General features: G+C 45.3%; 1 protein-coding gene across 3 annotated transcripts in view; it reads right to left on the bottom strand.

The window, feature by feature from the left end:
• LOC149453086 (protein mono-ADP-ribosyltransferase PARP12-like) overlaps positions 1-23,149 on the bottom strand; it is a 75,698-nt gene that overhangs the window by 40,326 nt on the left and 12,223 nt on the right. For 2 of the 3 annotated variants that reach the window (XM_089688718.1, XM_089688719.1), the window contains exons 8-11: positions 22,361-22,457; positions 21,140-21,221; positions 18,743-18,873; positions 10,810-10,961 (exon numbers count right to left, since the gene is read on the bottom strand). In XM_089688718.1, the coding sequence (XP_089544844.1) occupies positions 10,810-10,961; positions 18,743-18,873; positions 21,140-21,221; positions 22,361-22,457 (462 nt within the window). Of the gene's footprint in view, positions 1-2,785; positions 4,938-10,809; positions 10,962-18,742; positions 18,874-21,139; positions 21,222-22,360; positions 22,458-23,149 lie in introns of those variants that run through there. The other variant, XM_089688717.1, reaches the window with a different exon arrangement.

Raw genomic sequence — 23,149 nt, 5'->3', positions numbered from 1 at the left:
TCCTAGTATCCGTATCCAAGTATCTGTATCTAACTATTTGTATCTCACTATCTGTATCCCAGTATCTATATCTGTATCCCACTATCCGTATGTCGCTATATCTCTATCCATATCCCAGTATCTGTATCCAACTATTTGTATCCCACTATCTGTATCCATATCCCAATATCTATATCCTAGTATCCGTATCCCAGTATCTGTATCTAACTATTTGTATCTCACTATCTGCATCCCAGTATCCATATCTGTATCCCACTATCCATATCCCAGTATCCTTATCAGGATCCATGTCCCAGGATCCTTATCCCTGTGTCCATATCCCAGTATCTGTGCACTCAATGCTGTGATAGTCTTCCTGGGAACATATGGAACATCCTAATGCATGTTATACATATGAGAACTATCATTCCACCCCCCACTTTTCCCCTTGATGGTAGAGAAATGGTAGTTTATAGATCTCCCCCATTGTCTGCCCACACAGTGACCTGTAAGTGACATAATGGAGTGCTCAGACACAACCCGCTGTATCTGTACACTCCACACATAACTGTAGACAAACAGAAATAATAAACATCTTCCAGCTGGACATTGTGCAGATTTCAGCAGACAGAACAGAGCAGGATCACTAATGAATGATGTTTTCAGTATAGGGAAGGATGGTGGATTCATCATTACAGCCCTCCCCTCCTCTTTGGTCTCATCACCCATCACGAATTACAAACTTATCAATATGGATGTCACACCACTGCCTCAAATGTAATCTTTCCTTCCTGCCCCCCCCCCCCTAACTTTTCCATCAAGATCAATTGCCCAATTATAAGACGAACCCAACTGCTTTCTCCACTCACAGGCCAACATCCTGGCCTGTATTTTTCTCGATTACCCGCAGTCAGTCAGGTGACAGGGCACCTCCATCCAAATAACAGGCCTCACACCAAAGATGTTGAACCCTTCCTAGCTAACAGTAAGTCTAGCTCCCCCTAGCTGACTAGGAGGGTGCTACAGTTACATATACGTTCTTGTAGATAGTGTTGGTTTTATGGGAGACCGTTATAGGAGTTTTAGAGTTCTTTCATTAAAGTGTACAGTATGTTATGGAAAGATGGTTTCCATAATAAAGTTAAAATTTTGGAATAGTATATAGTTAAGAATGCTGTGTATTTTAGGTTGTCTGTTAGAGCTTCCAAGACAGTTTTTGTTTGTTTTTGTGTGCTATTAATCTATTGTTGACCCCAGACATATCTAGCAGAGGGTTTGTAAGACCTAATTTTGTATCATTTTTACTCTTTGGAGTATATTTACCCTATAAGAAAATCTATTTGTTCATGTAAAAGGTCCCTACCCAACTGCATTTCACTTTTGTATAAACCTCTGCTCAACCTTGACCATAAGGACCCTGCATAGCCGAATAAGAGGGAGAATTAGAGAAGAGGGTTTTCCCAGATGAAATAAATACAATATTGGTACTAGTACATTCTTTTTCAATAAATACTTCTACTGCCGAGATTAGCTACGAATTGTTGACCGAGTGGTACTATACCACGATGCCCTTAAATAAATGGGGTCAGCCTCTTAATACACAATGTTGCAGATGTAATCAAGAATTGGGGATACTGCCTTATATGTGGTGGTACTGCCCTCTATTTCTAGTATATTGGAGATAATTTTTTGAATTTGAAGATAAAAGTTTCATCTATCTCCCTTCCCCTCAATCCATGGGTGTGTTTTGTTTTATAAAACTAAAACCCCCATTTCAAAATTAAAAACAAAGCTACCTCAATGTTGAATGTGGCAGGAGGTATAATCCCAAAGCATTGGAAGTTATGAAAACTGCCTTTGGTGGATGAATAGTTGCTGAGGGTTTCCATGATCTTCTTGATGAAGGAATTAAGAATTGTTAAACATGATTTTCAGACTTTTTACTCCATCTGGGCAGGTTGGATTATTTTTAAAAACTCAGAAATGTATAGGGAGCATCTGTTGAGGGTATATGTTATATTACTATCAAGTGAATCACTATGTACATATGGTTAGATTCTTGTTTGCTAAACATGTTTAACCCCTAGGCGCCCTTTAAAGGGTTTGTGATGCCAGGAGGCGGGGCTTAGGGTCATGTGAGCGCCGTGATTGGCGGTCACATGATTGAAAAGGTCCCAATGAAAAGTGGCGATTGGGACCTTTCTGTGAGGCGCCGGTGTTGGAAGTGCGCATGGTGAGTGCTCTCAACACGTGTGGTTTTGTGGGTACACAAGGTAACAAGTCCTTAAAGTACAAATCCAAATTGACAAAAGAAAAACATAATCAATCAATAAGCCCGTGTTTTGCACGGGCAAGAGAGCCCATTCATTTGAATGGACTCCCGTGCCCCGTAGAGAAGCACTTCTGAAAACACAGCCCGCAGGGGAACCTCGGTTCCCAGTACGGTTGTGTTTTCCAGTGCGGGTGGAGTGCCATTAGAATTAATGGCACCCGGCCGCGAGTCCGTATTCCTCTGTGCGGGTGGTGCGGCTGCACGGATTTTTGTGCAGATCCGCAGCGGCACCACCTGCACATATGTGAACCTAGCCTAAAACGTGTAAATGTCCTTAACCTGTTGGCACCGACCATACGCAAATATGTGGCCGAGAGGTTACCGGTCCCTAGTGGACAGATAGACTGCATTCAGTGAAACAGATGGTCTCTACTGAATGGACAGGTTGGATTCACTGGTCTCCAATGAATGTATAGGAGTTCAAGTACTGACAGCTCAATGAATTGCAACACACCCCGCACACACAGAACTTGCTAATTTTGGACAATTACTTTATTAATGAAAATATATACATATATATATTTTACAAAACGTTAAAACTCTAGAAGTTAGCTTTTTTTTTTTCCATTTGAACTTATTCAAACATTGATCAGCGCAAATATCACACAATTTTAAATCAAAGAAGGTATCACAATAATATGAATATGAGAGGATACAGAGGACTGTGCAATCTCTTTGTAACAAACTGTTGAATCTGGAAGAATTGGAACACGAAAAATAGAAATAAGAGCCTGGTGAAAGGTGTGTGCACATGTACAAGTCTTTTAATGCAGATTCGTTTGTGTCATTTCTAAAAAGAAACACACAAAATCTACTGGCCTTACTGCCAGCGTTTCCATTTGATGAAAAGGAAAAGAGGTGAAAAATTGTTTTCCGTGGAACTTGTTCACAGCAATGAATTCGTCCTGTCTGTTGCCTTTGGTAGTGTTGACCTAGCCCGTTCTTCTAGTCAATAGAATAGAATTCTTAAAAGGACACAGCTCAATGTATGTTAAGGCAATGTATGCGTTTCTGATAAGGGTCCAGCCTAAGCTACGCTTGTGGTACTTGAAATGATATCAGCAGCAAGAAAGTTAAAAGAAAAAAAAAAAAGGAAACAAAAAAAAAAAAAAAACCACACAAAAGCAAATCCTATTTCTTATATTTCCAACAGGTTACACAGAAGAATGCAGCCTTCTGGTCATCTTTAAGCCTACTTTCTTGCATAGGAAGCTGCTCCTGGCTGCCTGTGGAAAATTAGCTATCCTGTGCGTCCCATTGCAGATCCTTTGGCGTCCCCCTCCAGCTGTAGCCAGAGCTGAGCAATGCCCACCCATCATATATCTGCATGTAAAATGCAGTGCCACTCTTAACAGTAAGAATGTATGCACTGCAGAATGGGTGGGGAAAGGTAATTTTATGGACTGCAATATTTTTGGAGGCTCCGTGGCTGCTTAGGAAGATAGAGGCACGTGTCACCTCTGTCTGTGTTTTCTGATTCATGTCAGCTCTACAACTCTTTTCCCAGCACAGGTTTAATGCAGAGCTTCTGAATGTTGTACTAAAAAAAGTGGCAGGACCTCTTCAGTGCAATTGGTAAAATAATTTAAAGATTGAACATCTCTCCAGTGCATAAAAGTTTGAAATGTAGAAAATGTGTAGGGACTACCTATAAACAGTAGTAAAAACAGCTTGGGACACAGTGGAAAAGGACAGCGCATCTTTCAGGTTTCTAGTGAGGTTTCCATTAAACATTGAGAAACTGAGCCAGCTGTCACTCAGGTATCTGGGTGGATCCCGATATTGTTTTAGCCCACTGTCGGCGGATTATGGGTCACAAGAGTGCAAAACTAATTACACTCATGTGAGCCACAGGAGAAGTATGACCAAACAAGCTTTGGCCATAATTTGCTTTTAAAAACATGCTAAAAACATTATGCGCTTGGAGAAAAATACATGCATGTTTTCTAATGGGCTCCGAATCTGCTGCTTTCATTAAAAACAAATTGAAGGTCCCCGTTCAGGCAGCTCCTGGTGAGGTCCACAGTTATAATCAAGAAGCCAGTCCAGAGCATTGTTGTGCAGCCAACAATGGAATGTGTACATGTAGATAGGAAGTGTTTGAAAAAGGCTGCAGGAGATCAGGAGCACGGAGATAGGGATTGGATAAAAGAAAGGTGGAAATAGGATTTTATGATATACAGTGCAGAGGGTAATCTACATCCAGTTAGAATTTACATCTACCCTAATCTAAAACCTATTCTATAGTAGATGTGTGCATTTATGATATGATGTCAGTGACAGTAAAACAGAGTCCACCTGTGACTCTGCCTCCGCTCCTACCAAAAGCGCAGTGCGCCCATCATTGACTGCAGGTCAGCTGGTTTCTCTGTGTACCGAATCAGGTATTCAGGGTAGATCTGGTGCTTTTCAAAGATGACAAATATGGAAGGATTGCTCTCGCTGTCCACACAGCTGTCATAGAAGCTGGATCCAGAGGTGGGTTTTGCAGGTGGACGGAGGTATGAGGACGAGCCGCGGATGGAATCTCCAACCAGCACCCGGGCCACGAACATGACATACTGCCCAGAATCAGCGTTCTTACAATATCTGTGCGAATAGGCAGCATCTCTGGCAAAATAACTGCCTGTGGGAGAAAAGAAGCAGCAAGATCAGTATGAAGGAAAACTCCAGGTTTGCATGAACTTTCATTTAAACCTCAACCCAGGCAAACAGCAAAATACACAGTTAAAATACATATATGGAAGCTGGTTTACCTGCTAAAGGATTTGTAATTCTGTCCTTCCAGTCCTGAGTTTTACACAGCTCTGACCCACAGCACAGCCTTATCAGGCAGGGGGAGGGGGTTGTGGGTAGACTGGAGTTTCCTTTGCTGCCATTTGGCAACAACTACAGGTCTTGTCCCTCTTCCAGCCCATGATTGGACAGTCAAGAGCCTGTTGAGTTCATACCCATGTACTCTACATAATGTCTTTGTACTCCACGTGAGGACTAGTGCTGCTGCTGTTTACACAGGTGCATTCATATTCATACATATATGGATTTGCCAGCAGTCTTAGCCGGGTGACTGTTAAAGCTCAAGCAGTCCCTGCCTTCTAACTCAGGAGATAACCTCTAATTGGTGCCATCCCAGCTGCATATGTACAGTGGAACCTCAACTTACGAGTTTAATTCGTTCCGTGGCCGAGCTCGTAACTCAAAATGCTCGCTCGTTAAATCAATTTTCCCCATAAGAAATAATGGAAACGGCCGTAATCCGTTCCAACCCTCAAAATGGCACCTCATATTTTTCATTTTTCTTGTTATTTCATAAGGAAAAAAGCTTTTTACATAACTAATATTATATAAAAACAAAATAGTAAGAAAATATGAAGATATAATAAGGTTGTATACAATTTACTTACCTTGGAGATGATTTTTGTTTTCGCTTAATTCTCATCACTCTCTTCACTTTCACTAGTTCTTGGCCTTTTTGCCACACTTTGCTCACTTCGAGCTGAAGGCCTTTTCTTAAGAAACATGTCTAAGGAAGTCTGTTTCATTCTCCCTTTGAGAATGTTTCTGAAACGACGTAGGCACGTGTCGTTGAAAAGCTCTGTCGCACGACTCGTTGCAATTTTTTCAGGATGGTTCTTTTCAACAAAACCTGCCACCCTCTCCCACATTGCCAAAATATCCTTGAGGTCTTTTGTACTGATTATCTCTGGCTCTGTCTCCTCTCCCTCCGAAGTAGCTTCAGTTAATGCTTCTGTGTGCCGTTGCTCTTGTAACTCCTTTAACTCGTCAGTCGTAAGTTCCTCGGAGTGCTCCTCAACGAGTTCCTCGATGTCTCTTTCATCCACCTCCAGACCTATAGTCTTGCCAATGGACACGATCTCTTCCTCCACTGGCTCCTCTTCTTCCTCAATCTCAAACCCTTCAAAATCTCTTTCAGCCACATTTTCAGGCCACAGGCTTCTTCCAAGCAGAGGTCAAGGTCCTTTTCGTAACCCCCTGCCAGGCAATATCGATGATTTTGAGGCCTATCGCCATGTTAAAATGCTCCTTCCAAAACTCTCGAAGGGTGAGGTTTGTGTTCTCCGTCACCTCAAAGCAACGGCGAAACAGGTGCTTGGTGTAGAGTTTCTTGAAATTTGATATTAGCTGTTGGTCCATTGGCTGGAGGATAGGGGTGGTGTTTGGAGGAAGGTAGAGAACCTTCACAAAATTATACTCATCAAGTATTTCTTCCTCGATCTATGGTGGATGTGCAGGAGCATTGTCGAGGACGAGAAGGGCTCGCAGGGGCAGGTTGTTGTTCTTCAAATATTTCTTCACCGAAGGACCAAACACAAGGTTTACCCAGTCGATAAAGAACTGCCTGGTGACCCACGCCTTAGGGTTTGCCCTCCACATAACATGGAGTTTCTCCTTTATTATCTTGTGTGCTTTAAAGGCTCTGGGGTTCTCCGAATGGTATACGAGTAGCGGCTTTATTTTGCAGTCACCACTCGCATTGGCACACAGGGCGAGGGTCAACCTATCCTTCATAGGTTTATGTCCTGGCATCCTCTTCTCCTCTTCGGTGATGTATGTTCTCCTCGGCATCTTCTTCCAGAACAGCCCTGTCTCGTCACAGTTGAAGATTTGCTGGGGGATGTATCCTTCTTCCTCGACGAATTCTGCGAAAGTTTTCACAAACTCCTCTGCTGCCTTTACATCAGCACTTGCTGCCTCACCATGCCTAACAACGGAGTGAATCCCCGTCCTTTTCTTAAAATTATCAAACCAGCCCCGACTGGCTTTAAAGGATTCCTCCTCCGTTGAAGTGCCTGGGGTTTGCTGTTGTAAATCTGAAAAAATACTGCGCGCCTTCTCGCAGATTATTCCCTCGGTGACGGTATCTCCGGCAAGTTGTTTTTCCGTCAGCCACACCAACAGCAGATTTCTCATGCACATCTGTACGGCGCTTTGAAATAATCTTGACACCTTTGGCTGGCTTAATTTTCTTTAGGGACTCCTTCTGTTTTAAGATGGTGCAGATCGTTGACATTGTACGGTCGTAGTGCTTGGCCAGTTCCTTTACTCGCATGCCTTGCTCATGCTTCTCGACGATTTCAAGCTTTATTTCGAGGGACATCATCCTCCTCTTCTCGGTACTCGCACTACCACTTGCTTTCTTTGGTGCCATGGTTACAACAAAGTTAGAAGTTGGGATTTCAATCACGTGTAGACAGCGAGAGAGAGAAAGGCTCGGAGATGGGATGCTGTGACTCATACCCTCCGAGCTGCGCGCGCCTTGAAAATATACACTTAGAGCTGCGCGCGCCTCGAACTCGTATCTTAAAATTCTGCTCGCGTGCCGAAGCAAAAAATCGTCCGAGCGACTGCTCGTATCTCGGAAAACTCGCACGTTAGTACGCTCGTAGGTTGAGGTTCCACTGTATATGTCTTGGGAATCTATGAAGTGTATGATATATGCATGATTGAGCATCTGGAAGCCTTGATGGATTTTTGAAACAGAATGCTACTTGTATGCTTTAGCACTACAAGCACTGGATGTTGCGATGTACCCACTAAATGATGGGCCCTGGTGACCTGGTCATATAATCTTTATGGATATTTTTTTCTGCTCAGTGGATGAAATGGCTTATATTTCCATATACAGAAATATCAGCTGTTTAAGTTTGATACAATCACTGGAGATCAAATGATATTTGATAAGATTTAAGCTTTGTTTAGACTTATGGTTGGGGCGGCAAAAATGTGCAGTTAAGCTGTATTTTGCCACCCACCAACCGACCATGACCCCCTTTATGCTGCAATAGTCCGCGGATGAGGATGTTTTTATGTCGCAGCAGAGATGCTTTATGTGGAAAAGTTCACCTGAAAAGTAGCGATTGGCGGGTGGCAAGCCCCCCAAACGCTATCCATTCAAGTAAATGGAGAAACACTGCAAATGCCCTGAAACTGCAGTGCATTTGTCAGCAAAAATGGGGTTAAAATGAGTGGTGAGGAGGTGTTGCATCGCTTCCTCACCGCATGTCAGTAGCAAGTCTAAGTGCCAGTTCACATATATACAGTTGTGTCCAAAATTATTCAACCCCCAATGCTGTAAAGGGGTTTAGGGACTATAGTGTACATTTGGAATTGTATTCAGAATCAAATCCTACAAGGACGTTGTAACTACCCAAATGCAACTAAAATGACATCAATTGTTTATGTAATACAGTAGTAAATGGTTCTTATGTGGTTTCTTCATTGCCACAATTATTCAACCCCTTAAAGACTACCACTCTGAAGAACAGAGGTTCATACAGGTGCTTTCCATCAGGTATTGAAAACACCTGTGGATGTCACCGAGCAGCAATCAAGCATAATAAGCACCAATTAGGCAGCTTTAAAATGACTGTGATACTCAGCTCCTTCTAGACATTTACTGGTGTGGTTACAAACATGGTGAAGGCAAGAGAATGGTCCAGGAAGACAAGAGAAGAGGTGATTTCTCTTCACAGGAAGGGCAATGGCTATAAGAAGATTGCAAAGATGTTAAACATACCAAGAGACACCTTAGGAAGCATCATTCGCAAATTCAAGGCAAAGGGCACTGTTGAAACGCTACCTGGTCGTGGCAGAAAGAAGATGCTGACTTCGACTGCTGTGCGCTACCTGAAGCGTAGAGTGGAGAGAAGTCCCCGTGTGACTGCTGAGGAACTGAGAAAAGATTTGTCAGATGTGGGTACAGAAGTTTCAGCCCAGACAATAAGACGCACACTGCGTAATGAAGGCCTCCGTGCCAGAACTCCCAGGCGTACCCCCTTGCTGTCTCCAAAGAATAAGAAGAGTCGACTGCAGTATGCCAAAAGCCATGTGGACAAACCACAAAAGTTGTGGGATAGTGTTCTGTGGACTGATGAAACAAAATTAGAACTGTTTGGGCCCATGGATCAACGCTATGTTTGGAGGAGGAAGAACAAGGCCTATGATGAAAAGAACACCTTGCCTACTGTGAAGCATGGTGGAGGGTCAATCATGCTTTGGGGCTGTTTTGCTTCTGCAGGTACAGGGAAGCTTCAGCGTGTGCAAGGTACCATGAATTCTCTTCAGTACCAGGAGATATTGGATGGAAACGTGATGCAGTCCGTCACACACCTGAGGCTTGGGAGACGTTGGACCTTTCAACAGGACAATGATCCCAAGCATACCTCCAAGTCCACTAGAGCATGGTTGCAGAGGAAAGGCTGGAACATTTTGGAGTGGCCATCGCAGTCACCAGACTTAAATCCGATTGAGAACCTCTGGTGGGACTTAAAGAAAGCAGTTGCAGTGCGCAAGCCTAAGAATGTGACTGAACTGGAGGCCTTTGCCCATGAAGAATGGGCGAAGATACCCGTAGATCGCTGCAAGACACTTGTGTCAAGCTATGCTTCACGTTTAAAAGCTGTTATAACTGTAAAAGGATGCTGTACTAAGTACTAAGATTGAATGTCACTTGGGGGTTGAATAAAACTGATAATGCTGTGAGCACAGAAAAGACATTTGTGGTTATTTCATTATAACTGTTATGTTATATTTGTCTGACCTACAAGTGCCTCTTTAATGTAAATGTAAGCAAGATGACTGAATGATCAAAAGCAATGTCAAACTGGCCAAAACACTCAATTTCAGTGGGGGTTGAATAATTTTGGACACAACTGTATATGCAGACTGCGCGCGGTTTGAACCACATCCAATCCGCATGATATGTTAATTAACATTGCTTCCTATGGTGCCTCTTGATATATTTCCGATGCAGATTCAGTGCGGTTAAAAAAAAAAAAAAAAAAAAGTCATGTCTGATTTCTGAGCAGTGCAGTCCGGTTCAGGTGCAGATTACAGGCTATAGACTTCTATGGGAACCATTTGTAAACCACATGTGTGTGAAGAAGATAAGATCCTGAGCTAATCCTGTCCTGAACCCGATGTAAACCTGACATACACCACTGAACAACAACTGTATCAATTAGCTGTGAAACCTGCACTTCAATCCGCACCACACCTGTGAATCAGCTCGAAATCTACCCTTAGGATGCTGGCTCAGCAGAGAATCATTAGCAGATTTTAAATGTATTGTTACATTGTACCACATTTTGCACTGTTTTTATGAAATGTAACAGATGACACTTCTGTATAATTCTGTTACAAAACGTTCCAGTTTTTAACCTCATCTAGGTCTCATTTGAAGGTGCTTTTCTTTTGTATGGATTCTTTTTAAAAATATATTTAGTGATGTAATAACAATTACAGCAGGGTCCTGACATCCTGGTAGTCACATGCTTGACCCCAGATAGTTACCAAGTTGTGAAGCAAGGATCAGGATGATCCAGACCAAGCTAGCAATGAGCAAACTCGTATTCCTTTTGTAAGATAAATCCACAAAAATATCCATTCACTATGACAGCAGGAATGTATTGCACACATTTACACATGCTGTGGCTTCCTAGGCTGAAGCAGATTTGAGAACCCAAATATATCCTCACCTTTCCCATATGCTGTGCCATGTGCCCCGCAGATTCGCCAGTCGAAGTTCTGTTGACAGATGGCATCAACCAGACTGGCGCTGGTGCCATGAAACACTTTGCGCTCATCCACTTCCCGATCGCCATTGCGCTTCTTCATCAGATCCTTCTGCCTGCAACAAAATGTATACAGAGTCACTACTTAAAAGAGAATTTCCTGAATTGGTAGTGATTGGTCCTTTGGAATTGCTTGCATGAGGTTGGGGACAGAATAGGCCATTAATATGTGACTAGGAGTGTCTATTAAAGATCTGTTTGAGCCTCCAATGTAACAGTGTTACACTCTGGTTTCCTCAAATACATGAACTGACTTATGTGAGGTTTGTATGTAATGACTTATACCAGATTTCACTGAATTGACCGTTTGAGACTGTATTGTACTTTACCCCATGTACTATCACCATTACCTGTGTAGCTGTATTTTCTGTCTCTATGCCGTTTGTTAAAAACATATTTTAAAATTTAATCAAAATCTGGTTTAAAAAACAAAAAACAAAGGGTTAATAACCCTCCCCATGTGCTAAGGTCACACGCTATCTCATACTGGTTATTTCTGGAGGGATGCGACAGATGACTGGGGTGTTTTAACCATTAGCCGCCTGGCCAATGGCCGTTTGGCGGCTTCAAAAGTGCTTGCGCTAATGCAGTTTGCGCTAATGCAGGGCCGCGCAATAGGTCACCGGCCGTGTACCTCGGACACGGCCGATGACAGATCTGAGTACCGGCCCCCGTTGCTGGTACCATGTGACCTGCTGTGACCAATCACAGCAGATCACATGACAGTTGTATACAATGGATGGCTTCATTCATGCCATCCATTGTATACTAGTGCCTAGCTGTGAATGGTCACAGCTAATCACATGCACATGTCATGTGATTAGCTGTGACCAAATCACAGCTAAGCACAAAAAAAAAAAAAACCCTGAATGAATCGATTTCATTCAGGTAAATGCTTGCTTATAGCAAAGTAATTCTTTGCTATAAGCAAATTGTGTAAAAAAAAAAAAAAAAAATACTGATCACTTCCCCAAAGTAGTACAATGTTACTATGGTAACATTGTACTACTTTGGTCATAGTAAAATATGAAAAAAATAAATAAAAAAAATGTAATAAAAAATTTAAAAAAAAAACCAAGTTACACTTACGGTAACGTCTTTTCCAGGAGTCTTTCAGGCCAGCACTCTGAGAGACCTCGGCTCCTCCCCATCTGAGGAAACACCGCCACCTACAATAAAAAAGCTCCACTCCCCTCTGACCTCAGTTCTCCAAGCAACCTCCGGTCATCTGGGGAGACACAATGCGAGACAACATAATCATAATAAGCCATCTTCACATAACCAATATCAACAGTGGGTTGGAAACCGGTGCTGGCCTGAAAGACTCCTGGAAAAGACGTTACCGTAAGTGTAACTTGGTTTTTCCCCTACCGTCTTTCAGGCCAGCACTCTGAGAGGATAAGCGAGTACTCACCCTTCGGGCGGGCTAACTGCTTGTAAGACCTTACGACCAAAGTCCTGCTCCTGCACCGAGACCAGGTCCAGTCTGTAATGCTTGGCAAATGTGTCATAGCTGGACCATGTTGCCGCTCTGCAAATCTGCCCTGGGGAAACCCCTGCTAACTCTGCCTGGGTAGCCGCCACAGCTCGGGTGGAATGTGCCTTGATACCCTCCGGGACCTCCAGGCCTTCTGCCTAATACGCTCCTGTAATTGCCAGCCGCAGCCAGCTGGCCAGCGTCCTTCTAGACGCCTTCTTGCCTCTTCTAGCCCCCTTGAAAAAAACAAAAAGGGATTCGGTGCTTCTGAACTCCCTAGATTTCTCTAGATACTGGAGAACGCACCTTCTGACATCTAAACAATGATACCTCTCCTGATCTACCCCCACCGGGTCAGGAAAAAACGAGGGAAGGACAATGTCCTGTTCCCTCTGGAAACTCCGAGCTACCTTCGGAATGAAGGACGGGTCTGGTCTGAAAACGATCCTGTCTGAAAAAATACGGAGATAAGGTGTTCTGATCGAGAGGGCCTCCATCTCACACACCCTCCTCGCCGTGGTAATCGCCACCAGAAAAGCCGTTTTAATGGTGAACTCACCTATCGGACAGGACTCCAAGGGCTCGAACGGAGCCCTAGTCATCCCCCCGAGCACCTTGGCCAAATCCCACACTGGAAATGGTCTGGACCTCGGAGGCCTCTGCCTCACCAGAGCTTTGAAAAACCTACTCACCAACGCCTCCCTGGCCAGGGGCGTCTCCAGGAACACACTGAGGGCCGAGACCTGGCCCTTGAGCGTGCTGACAGACAATCCCTTGTCCGCTCCCGCCTGCAGGAATTCCAACACAGAAACCAAACTATGGGTTGCCACTGCTGTCCGGTCACACCAGGCTGTAAAGCAATCCCAGACCCTACCATAAATGGCCTGGGTCTCCTCCTTCCTACTGGCCAGTAATGTCGCCACCACCCTAGGCGAGAACCCCTTCTCTAAGAGGAGCTGCTGCTCAGAAACCAGGCCGTTAACCGCAATCTTCCTACGCTGGGGCAAAGAACCGGCCCCTGTGTTAACAAATCCTCTCTTGGTGGCAGCTCCCAGGGTGGACGAGAGGCCAAACTCTTTAGGGTCGCAAACCACGCCCGCCGCGGCCAGAAGGGAGCTATCAGGATTAACGAGGTCCCCTCTGTCCTGAATTTCCTCAGGACCAGGGGGAGCAAAGGAACCGGGGGAAAGGCGTAACAAAGCCGGTAGTCCCACCTCTGACCTAATGCGTCCACCGCTCTGGACCCGTCCCAGCGGGATAGAGAGAAGAAATTTGGGACCTTGTTGTTCCTTCCGGAGGCAATAAGGTCCACATCCGGGGATCCCCACCTTCGCACAATCTCCTGAAAGACATCGGGGTTCAAGGCCCATTCCGACTCCCTGAGCCGAGTCCTGCTCTGGAAGTCTGCCTTCTGGTTCAGCTCCCCCTTTAAGTGTATCGCAGACAGGGACGCCAAATTCAGCTCTGCCCAGGACAACAGTGTCGCCGCTAAGGCCCCGAGGGCCTTGCTCCGCGTCCCTCCCTGCCTGTTTATATAAGCCACTGCCGTGGCATTGTCCGTCAGGACACGCACGTGCTGGCCCGTGACCCCCGCCTGGAAGGAGTGCAGAGCCTCCCACACTGCCCTCAATTCCTTCCAATTCGAGGATTTGCCCTTCTGCCCTAAGGACCATTCCCCCTGAGTCACCAAATTTCCCAGGTGGGCTCCCCAGCCCCTGGCGCTGGCATCCGTAGTGACCTCCACGGAAATCGGAAAGCACCACAACAGCCCCTGAGTTATGCTGGACGATCTCCTCCACCACCATAGAGACCTTTTCACACTGGGGGGCACCAAGACCCTGCGTTCTAGGGAGTGACACTTCTTGTCCCAAACCCTCAGGATCCACAACTGGAGGGGACGCATATGCAGACCTGCCCACTGAACCGCCGGAATGGACGCTGTCAGCAATCCAAGTACCGACATGGCCTGTCTTATGGACATCGACCTGCTCCCCTGCCGTAATCTGACTCCGGCCTCCAACTTGGTGACTTTTTCCAAAGTCAGGCTGGTCTTTTGGTCTACCGAGTCTAGAGTGTAGCCCAAGTAAATCACCTTCTGAGAAGGCACCAGGCAGGACTTCTCCAGATTCAAAATCCACCCCAAGCTTTCCAGATGGTTCCTCACTATAACCAGGTCTTGCCGTAAGTGAGCCTCTGAATCCGCGAAGAGCAGCAAATCGTCCAGATAGGCCACCACTGAAATCCCCCTTAAGCGGATAGAAATCAGTGCCTCCGACAGAACCTTGGTGAATACTCTTGGCGAGGAGGAAAGGCCGAATGGAAGAGCCCTGAACTGCCAGTGTCGAATTCCTTCCCCCCCCCCACTGCCAACCTGAGGAACCTCTGAGAGGCTTCCGCCACGGGCACGTGTAGGTAGGCGTCCTTCAAGTCTATGGATGCCATGAATGCACCTGGTGGGATTAGGGACCTGATTGTAAAAATGGAGTCCATGCGGAACCTCCGGTAACGCACTGACTTGTTCAAGGGTTTCAGGTTCAAAATCAGTCTGAACGCCCCAGACGGCTTTTGAACCACAAACACATGGGAATAAACTCCCTTCCCTCGCTCCGCTACTGGAACCCTGGAGATGACCCCCTGGGACTCTAGAATCTCCAAAGCGCCCACCAGAGCCGCGTCCTTCATCGGATCCCTTGGACGGGTCGTCACCAGAAAAGTCTCGGGTGGCGGTCTCAGAAATTCTAACCGGTAACCCCTTCGGATGACATCCAAAATGAAGGGGCTGGTGACCACGGCTTCCCACTGTGGGAGAAATGCCGCCAATCTTCCCCCCACAGGAGGAACCAAGTCACCTTGGTTTTTGGGGCTGCTCAGGAGGGCGAAAAATCGCTCCCCCTCTTCCCCTACCTCTCTGTCCAGCCGACCTACCCTGACCAGGCGGTCGCAGGCTCAGCCTCTTTGCCGGGCGGGCCTTCCGTGTCCCCCCCTCCTGCATTTTCCTCTTGAGGGGGAAGGACTTTTTCCTATCAGCTGTCCGGTCCAATAATTCCTCCAACCCCGGGCCGAACAGACAGTCTCCTGTGAGGGGGATGCCGCATAACCTAACTTTTGAAGTGATGTCCCCCTGCCATGTCTTTAGCCACAGCGCCCTTCTGGCTGAATTGGTCAGGGCAGCAGACCTGGCCCCCAATCTCACCAACTCTGCGGAAGCATCCGCAATATACCCCACTCCTTGCAAAAGGGTCTCAAAAGAGGCCAAGATTTTTTCCTTGGGAGAGTCTGCCACAATATGGGCCTGTAATTGCGTAAGCCAATACTCTAAGTTCCTGGCTACCACTGTCGTAGCCATGGCCGGCTTCAGGTTGTACAGGGTCGAGTCCCAGGCCTTCCTAAGGAGAGACTCCGCCCTTCTGTCCAATAAGTCTGGTAAGACCCCCATGTCCTCAAACGCTAGGTCAGTTCTCCTGGTCGTTTGGGAAAAGGCCGCGTCTAGCCTGGGGCTCTTGTTCCAGACCGCCTCCGGGTCTTCCGAAAACGGAAACCTCCTTCTCAATGCTTTTGAGAAGAACGGTTTCCTTTCCGGGTCTTGCCACTCCTTCTTAATCGTGTCTACCAAAATGTCATGCACAGGAAACATTCTGTGCTGGTGCTCCTCCAATCCCTGATACATTTGGTCGTGGAGAGATAAGGCCTTAACCTCCTCCTTAATGTCCAGGGTTTCGTATATAGCCCCCAGGAGCTCATCAACCTCCTCTAGGGTCAACTTATACCGGGAGGGGCCCCTCCCTTCCTCCGAGGGACCCTTACCCGCTGATTCCTCCTCAGACTGGGAGTCCCCCACTGGTTCCTCCCCGGTCACAAGGGGTTCCCGACGACTCACCGAAGCCACCTGGGGGGGGGGGAAGTGTAGGTAATGGGAGGGCAAACCTCTCCATGAGGGACTTGAAGGAGTCGAAGGTGGTAGCCAACTCCTTCACTGACCTGGCTAGGTCCCCCTGTTCCGGCTTCTCCTCCCTCACCAACCCCTGTATACATGGGCCACAAAGAACCTTTCGCCAAGATTCTTTTAAAACTTCCTTACAGGAAGGGCATCTCCGCTTGGGCTCCTGGTGCCTAAGTTTAGCTTGGGCCTTGCCCTGAAAGACACAAAAGAAAAGGGGGGAGGAGGGAAGCCCAATCAGTCCGACACTAAACACCCCCCCCCCCTGCTTCCCGGCAGAGCAAACAAGGGCCTGAAAAACCGCAGACCCCTTGCCCTACCTTCCCACTGCTAGGGGCCCACAGGTAGGGGAGGCCTCCACTGAGGCACCTTACCTGTGACTGGCTGGTGCTGGCATCTCCTGGTCCCGATGCCTCCGACATCCCGTACCGGAGGGTGATCGCCTGGTGCAGGTCTGTCCCCCAGACCGCTGTGCACCGCACCGCCATTTTTGAATTTCGCGCCGCCGTGGTGTGAAGGCCGCGACCGGAAGCGGAAGTCGCGGCCCTGGGCGAAGCCCCGCCCCTTCCGCCGGAAACCGCCGTCTCCCGACGTCCGGCCCGGCAAAGCCCTCAGTTTGCCAGCATGGGAAGGAGCGGAACTCCCCCCGATCCTCCCCAGACCTCACCACGGCCACCCCGACGCCCTCCCTCGCCGGAGGGGGTCGGGGGGCGAAGAGCAGGTAAGTGCCCTGTCCCGTCCCCCGGGATGCACTCTCACTGCTGGCAGCCTGCCCTGGGAGGATATGCAGCCGGACACTCCGGCCTTCACTCCCGGCTGCGTCGGGCCTCACAGCCGGCTATCCGGCCCTCGGCTCCCCTATCGTCTTCCTGCGCCTCCTCGTGTCTCCCCACCGGAGGAAACACCTGAACTGAGGTCAGAGGGGAGTGGAGCTTTTTTATTGTAGGTGGAGGTGTTTCCTCAGATGGGGAGGAGCCGAGGTCTCTCAGAGTGCTGGCCTGAAAGACGGTAGGGGAAAAATATATATATATATATATATATTTTTTTTTTTTTTCATACTGTCACCAGTCAGTGTCCCTGTTCACCGCCATGCCAGTTATATGATGATGCTGTACTGCACTGGTGACAGTATGTAAAAAAAAAAAAAATTGTGAAAATAAGTTTAATTTTTTCATTTTCCGAAAAATTATGACAAAAAAAATACAACTTCAAAAAACTCGCCATGCCTCTTATGAAGTACATCAGACTGTCTACGCTGCAAAAAGGGGTCATTTGTGGGATATCTGTACTGTTCTGACATTCTTGGACCTCAAGAAATTAGATTGGCTGTCAGTACTTCAGGATTGATCAATATTCAGATCTATACCATAGTTTGTGAACTCTATAACTTTCCTACAAACTAAAAAATACATCCTAATTTGGGTTATTTTCACCAAAGACATGTAGCAGAATACATCTTGGCCTAAATTTATGAAGAACAATTATTTATTTGTAAACTTTTATAACAGAAACAAAGAAAAACGTGTTTTTTTTTTCAAAATATTTGGTCTTTTTTTGTTAATTTAGCAAACAATAAAAACCCCAGCGGTGATTAAATACCACCAAAAGAAAGCACTAGTTGTGTGAAGAAAATTATAAAATTTTAGTTTGGGTACAATGTTGTATGACCGCGCAATTGTCATTCAAAGTGTGAGAGCGCTGAAACAGGAAAAATGGCCTGGGCAGGAAGGTGTAAAATTGCACGGTATTGAAATGGTTAAAGGTATCAGAGGGTGGGAAGGTTAAGGGGTACCAAGAGAATATTTCACTTTCCTAGAATGAGGAGTGAAGAGCTTAAAAACAAAAAACTAGAGCAGGCCAATAGCTGCTCAGTTATGTTGATAAAAAAACTGCCATGTTAAAACTGAACTCCAGGCAGATATAAAGAGGCACACAAATACAGCTCTGTGTTCATTAATACATTTTTAGCGATATAATTAAACAAAAAAAAACAGTATAAGTACTTGAATTTGACTTGGTATCAGCCTCTTGTATGTCCTGTACAGCAGAGCTCAGACTAAGGGAGGTGGAAGCAGCAAAAGATTCCACTTAGGTGTGCTTTGGTGATACCAGGACAGCAGAGTGACAGAGAGATCAGCTAATCAGTCTGCTGCTTCTCCTTTCACTATCCAATCACAGGCTGGGGGAGGGACATGACCTGTAAGTGTCATTTAACTGCAGACAAAAATCAGGTGCAATGTCCTGCCGGGCAGGGCTGTGCTATGTCAAGGATTTGGTAAATCTCAGGATTGGATAGGCAGAAATAACATTTATTTGGCAGGTAAAGCAGCTCTCCTATGTGTGTTTCATTTGCATATTTTTCTGTTTGCCTGGAGTTTTAAGTGAAAAGAAGCGACCAAATGCCACGTATGAATGGAGCTCACCATTGATAGACCTCCCACAGTGCCAGATTCTGGATCCGCTCAATGCTCTGTATGTGGGTGGCGGGAACTGTGCGCTGAAACATGCTCTGTATCATCTTATACTCCTCTGAAGATACAGGAAGTTGAACAAGCTGGAAAGAAATCACCAATTCAGATCAGAATCTCCTCCACGGCCATGGGGTGTGCAAAGAACTTTTTCAGTGTTTGCTGACATTTGCTTATAGATATATAGGTGCATAGGGTCAGTCATACACATTCAGGTTCTGCTTCCTGTTTAATAGTGTTGTACAGTGACTGCACTTTAGTGTTCCTTTTTCAGAATGCTGCTTTATCGGCCTCCTCAGCCTTTTTTAAACGAATAGGCAATGTGAATAATTGATCTTATCTCAACAACTCTTTAGCAGATAAAAAATATAGCCAAAAGTACATGGGGCCTCTTTCAAATGACTGTGGTCATGTGTTTCTCATGTAGTGTTAATACTTCAACATACAGTGCCTTGATAAAGTATTCAGACCCCTTGAGATTTTCCACATTTTGTCATGTTACAACCAAAAACGTAAATGTGTTTTATTCGGATTTTACATGATAGAGCAACACAAAGTGGCACATAATTGTGGAGTGGAAGGAAAATGATTTTCAACATTTTTTACAAATAAATATATGAAAAGTGTGGCGTGCATTTGTACTCAGCCCCCTTTACTTTGATACCCCTAACTAAAATCTAGTGGAACCAATTGCCTTCAGACATCACCTAATTACTAAATACAAATACAGGGCAATCTTAGAAGAAAACCTGTTAGAGTCTTCAAAAGACTTGAGACTGCAGTGGAGGTTCACCTTCTAGCAGGACAACGACCCGAAACATACAGCCAGAGCTACAATGGAATGGTTTAGATCAAAGCATATTCATGTGTTAGAATGACCCAGTCAAAGTCCAGACCTAAATCCAACTGAAAATCTGTGGCAAGACTTGAAAATTGCTGTTCACAGACGCTCTCCATCCAATCTGACAGAGCTTGAGATATTTTGCAAAGAAGAATGAGCAAACATTTCACTCTGTAGATGTGCAAAGCTGGTAGAGACATACCCAAAAAGACTTGCAGCTGTAATTGCAGAGAGAGGTGGTTCTACAAAATATTAACTCCGGGGGGCTGAATACAAATGCACGCCACACTTTTCAAATGTTTATTTGTAAAAAATGTTGAAAACCATTTATCATTTTCCTTCCACTGCACATTTATGTGCCACTTTGTGTTGGTCTATCACATAAAAACCAAATAAAATGCATTTACGTTTTTGGTTTTAACATGACAAAATGTTGAAAATTTCAAGGGGTATGAATACTTTTTCAAGGCACTGTATAAAGACAATTTAGAGCAGGATTACACCACAACTCATACATCGCTGCATGTCCTTGGCATGTCCTGGTGATGTGCATTACATTTGCATGTGCACTGTGAGGGATGTTGAAGTGAATCTTTTTTTCTGTGTTCTTCCAACCTTGTGGTAATAGTTTGGGGGGAAATGGGGGACTGTGCTCCTGTGTACAAAGCCAGCTCCATAAAAGACATGGTGTGGCCAGTTTGGTGTTGAGAACTCAAGCGTCCTGCACAGAGCCCTGACCTCAACCTTACTGAACACCTTTGGGGTGAACTGGAATGCAAATTTTAAAGCAAGCCACAAATTATAACATTTTCTTTCCTTGAACCATGGGTTGAAAAAAAGATCATTGCTTGATTCTCTCCCCCTCCCCATGAACACACTCAGTCAGAATCCCTCCTGCCGCACTATTATGTTCTGCTGGCGGAAAGCCTTCCCTGCAGGCAGAACTAAATGATTACCGCTCACAACTAAAACTGCCAGCAGTGATTGCATGCAAAAAATTTGATAGGCTGGTTGTACTGAAGTTGATCGATGGATTCATTTCAGTACAACCACCCTGCCCATAGATGGATCAAATCTTGGCCAAACCCTACTTAATTTCAAGCCAGCTATGGCCAGCGTAAGGCAGGTCTTCTCATCCAACATCAGTACCGGACTTCACAAAGGGGCCCAAATGCCTACAGATGCACTCCAAAGTCTTATGGAAAGCTTTCCCAGAAGAATGAGGCTGTTAAAAGGAAAAGGGAGGAGAGGGACTCCTAATTAATGACCACGGTCTTGGAATGGAATTTCCAACAAGCTCATATAGGTGTGAGGGCCACATATTTAGACCTTTGCACACCACAGCCTTTCGCAAAACCATAGTCCCTAAAATACAAGCATAAAATAGGAGGAAAACCGTACATATCCTTCTTTCAAATGATAGTTCCAGTAATCATTGAAAAGGTTTTCTCTGTGCAAAAACTATAGCACCCCTTTTAATGAAATAAGCCCTATTGCTTTGTTGCTCTCACCTTGTACCCGACCTGGGGTATCTGTCCCTGGTCCCACTGTTCCGGAGTCGACTTGTCGCCGGTTCTGGATGGATCAGACTTTCTAGAAAGAAAAAAAAACATCATTCTCCCCCTCGCCTTCCAATATCACAGTGAAGTGAACCTATTGTTTACTTGTGCAGGGCAACGCAAAAGGTCCGCTTTACTGGAAGCAGCACATACTCATCCGCACGATGAAAGGCAAGTATGTGAAGCTGGTGGAAAGACTAATAAAGAGAACCTGTAGCTTTGACCCTAATGAGCAAACCACAGTATTACTTTAAAGTGGTATTTAACCCAAAAACAAATGCGTATTAAACTGCGGCTTACCAATTCTTAGTTGTTATGGCTGCAATTGTTTTCTTTAATAGACTTTTTTTCCTTTATATTCACCTATCGGAACAGCAGGTCTATTTTTTTCAACTTATTTTAACAGACCAAGTTGTCCTGACAAAGTAGCAATTAGAGGTTAGAGACAACCCATTTACCACTGACAGGGGTGCTTACATTGGTTAAGTTTTATTAATTTATGGAAAAAAAAAAACACAAAAAAAAAAAAAACCTATACGTTAAAAAGCAGAAAAAAGTTTTTCTGTAACTCCTTATAAAGTGTTAGCTGTAGTTCAGCTTCAATTTGTTAGTCAAGTCCATCTAAATCTGCTAGTTTGACATTACCCTCTCCCCAGACTGACAATGCTGCTGCCCAAAAGGTGTCAGCTTTACTACTTCATCCAGACTTCCAGAATGCAGACACCCTAAGAGAAAACGTGTTACTGACTGGGTCACCAGTTGAAATAAAACAAAAGAAAACCACATCGAAGGATTGGTAAGCAGCAATATATTACTTTTTTGTTTCAAAACCATGTTAAGGTCTCATTCACACAAATTGTGTAGGATTGCATGCAAACACCAGTGGACAGCTGTGGCTACTGCCAGGCTATCATTGCTTTATACAGGCTTACCAGCCACAGCTGTCCACACACAACTGGGCTCCCGTCTACATATTTTCTGCAAGAAGCTTGCCGTTCCAAGGCTGAACTGGCCATGCGAATGAAGCCGAAAGCGGACGATGGTCATTTCAATATTCCGGGTGTGTTGTGTCAAGAGTTCTTCCACAGCATTCCTGGAGCATTAGGGGCCAAAACTAAATTCCTCCTTCTTTGTAACAATAAACTGCTTTGCTTCTGGAAGATTCTCTCTTACCTCTTCTTCAGTTTTGGCACATCTTCTTCAGACACAAACTTGGGCCTCCGGCACACGGCTCGCTCCGTGCTATAACGAACATTTCTCTGCATCATCTCTGGGGGAAGACAGTAATAAAGAAGGAATGAATGAAAAATGCAACAGGTGTTCCATGTGAATATAATACTGCTCCACCATAAATCACTATGCAAAAGTCACTAAGGATTTCTGGGTGATATCTGGCTCAATGCAAAGGTCCACAATGATGTATATTTAAGGTTTAGAGGAAAACAAATTAAAAAGGTGAACACCGAGCACCTTTCCCCCCCAGTTCCCACTGTATTTAGCTCTGGGGTTGCTGAGCTGTGAGCACCACCACAGCTGCTCCAGGTGTTCAGTGATTTGGAATCCCCACTCTTTCAGGACAGACCATGTGGATTCTGCTTGTTCAGCACCATCACACTGGCCAGGCCTGACCGACTCACAACTTAAGAAACAGGAGACGCAAGGAAGCATGGATAAGGCATCAATGGAGGGGTAGTGCCCTATCAGGAGAGGCTGTCACCGTTCTCTGAATAGACATAGCACAGGTTCACTGATCCCCTATAGCCATATTAGGCCATGCTACCCAACATAAGAACTTTACGGGCTGTAAACCCTTACATAGATCCAATGAAGTGACTGGCCTCAGGTGATAAACAAATCCTCCTACATAAGTTGCACCCAATTATGTGCAGTCTTCTATTCTCTACATCTGTTCAAAGTGCTGAATTTATAAAGCTTGCCTGAGCTGTCAGTAAAAAAGGGAGA

This window comes from Staurois parvus, unplaced genomic scaffold (genome assembly GCF_062004578.1).
Source record: "Staurois parvus isolate SC_StPar_1 unplaced genomic scaffold, SC_StPar_1.0 ptg000452l, whole genome shotgun sequence".
Taxonomy (NCBI): Eukaryota; Metazoa; Chordata; class Amphibia; order Anura; family Ranidae; genus Staurois; species Staurois parvus.
Note: the sequence above shows the minus strand (reverse complement) of the source record. Positions and strands in the feature narration are given on the sequence as shown.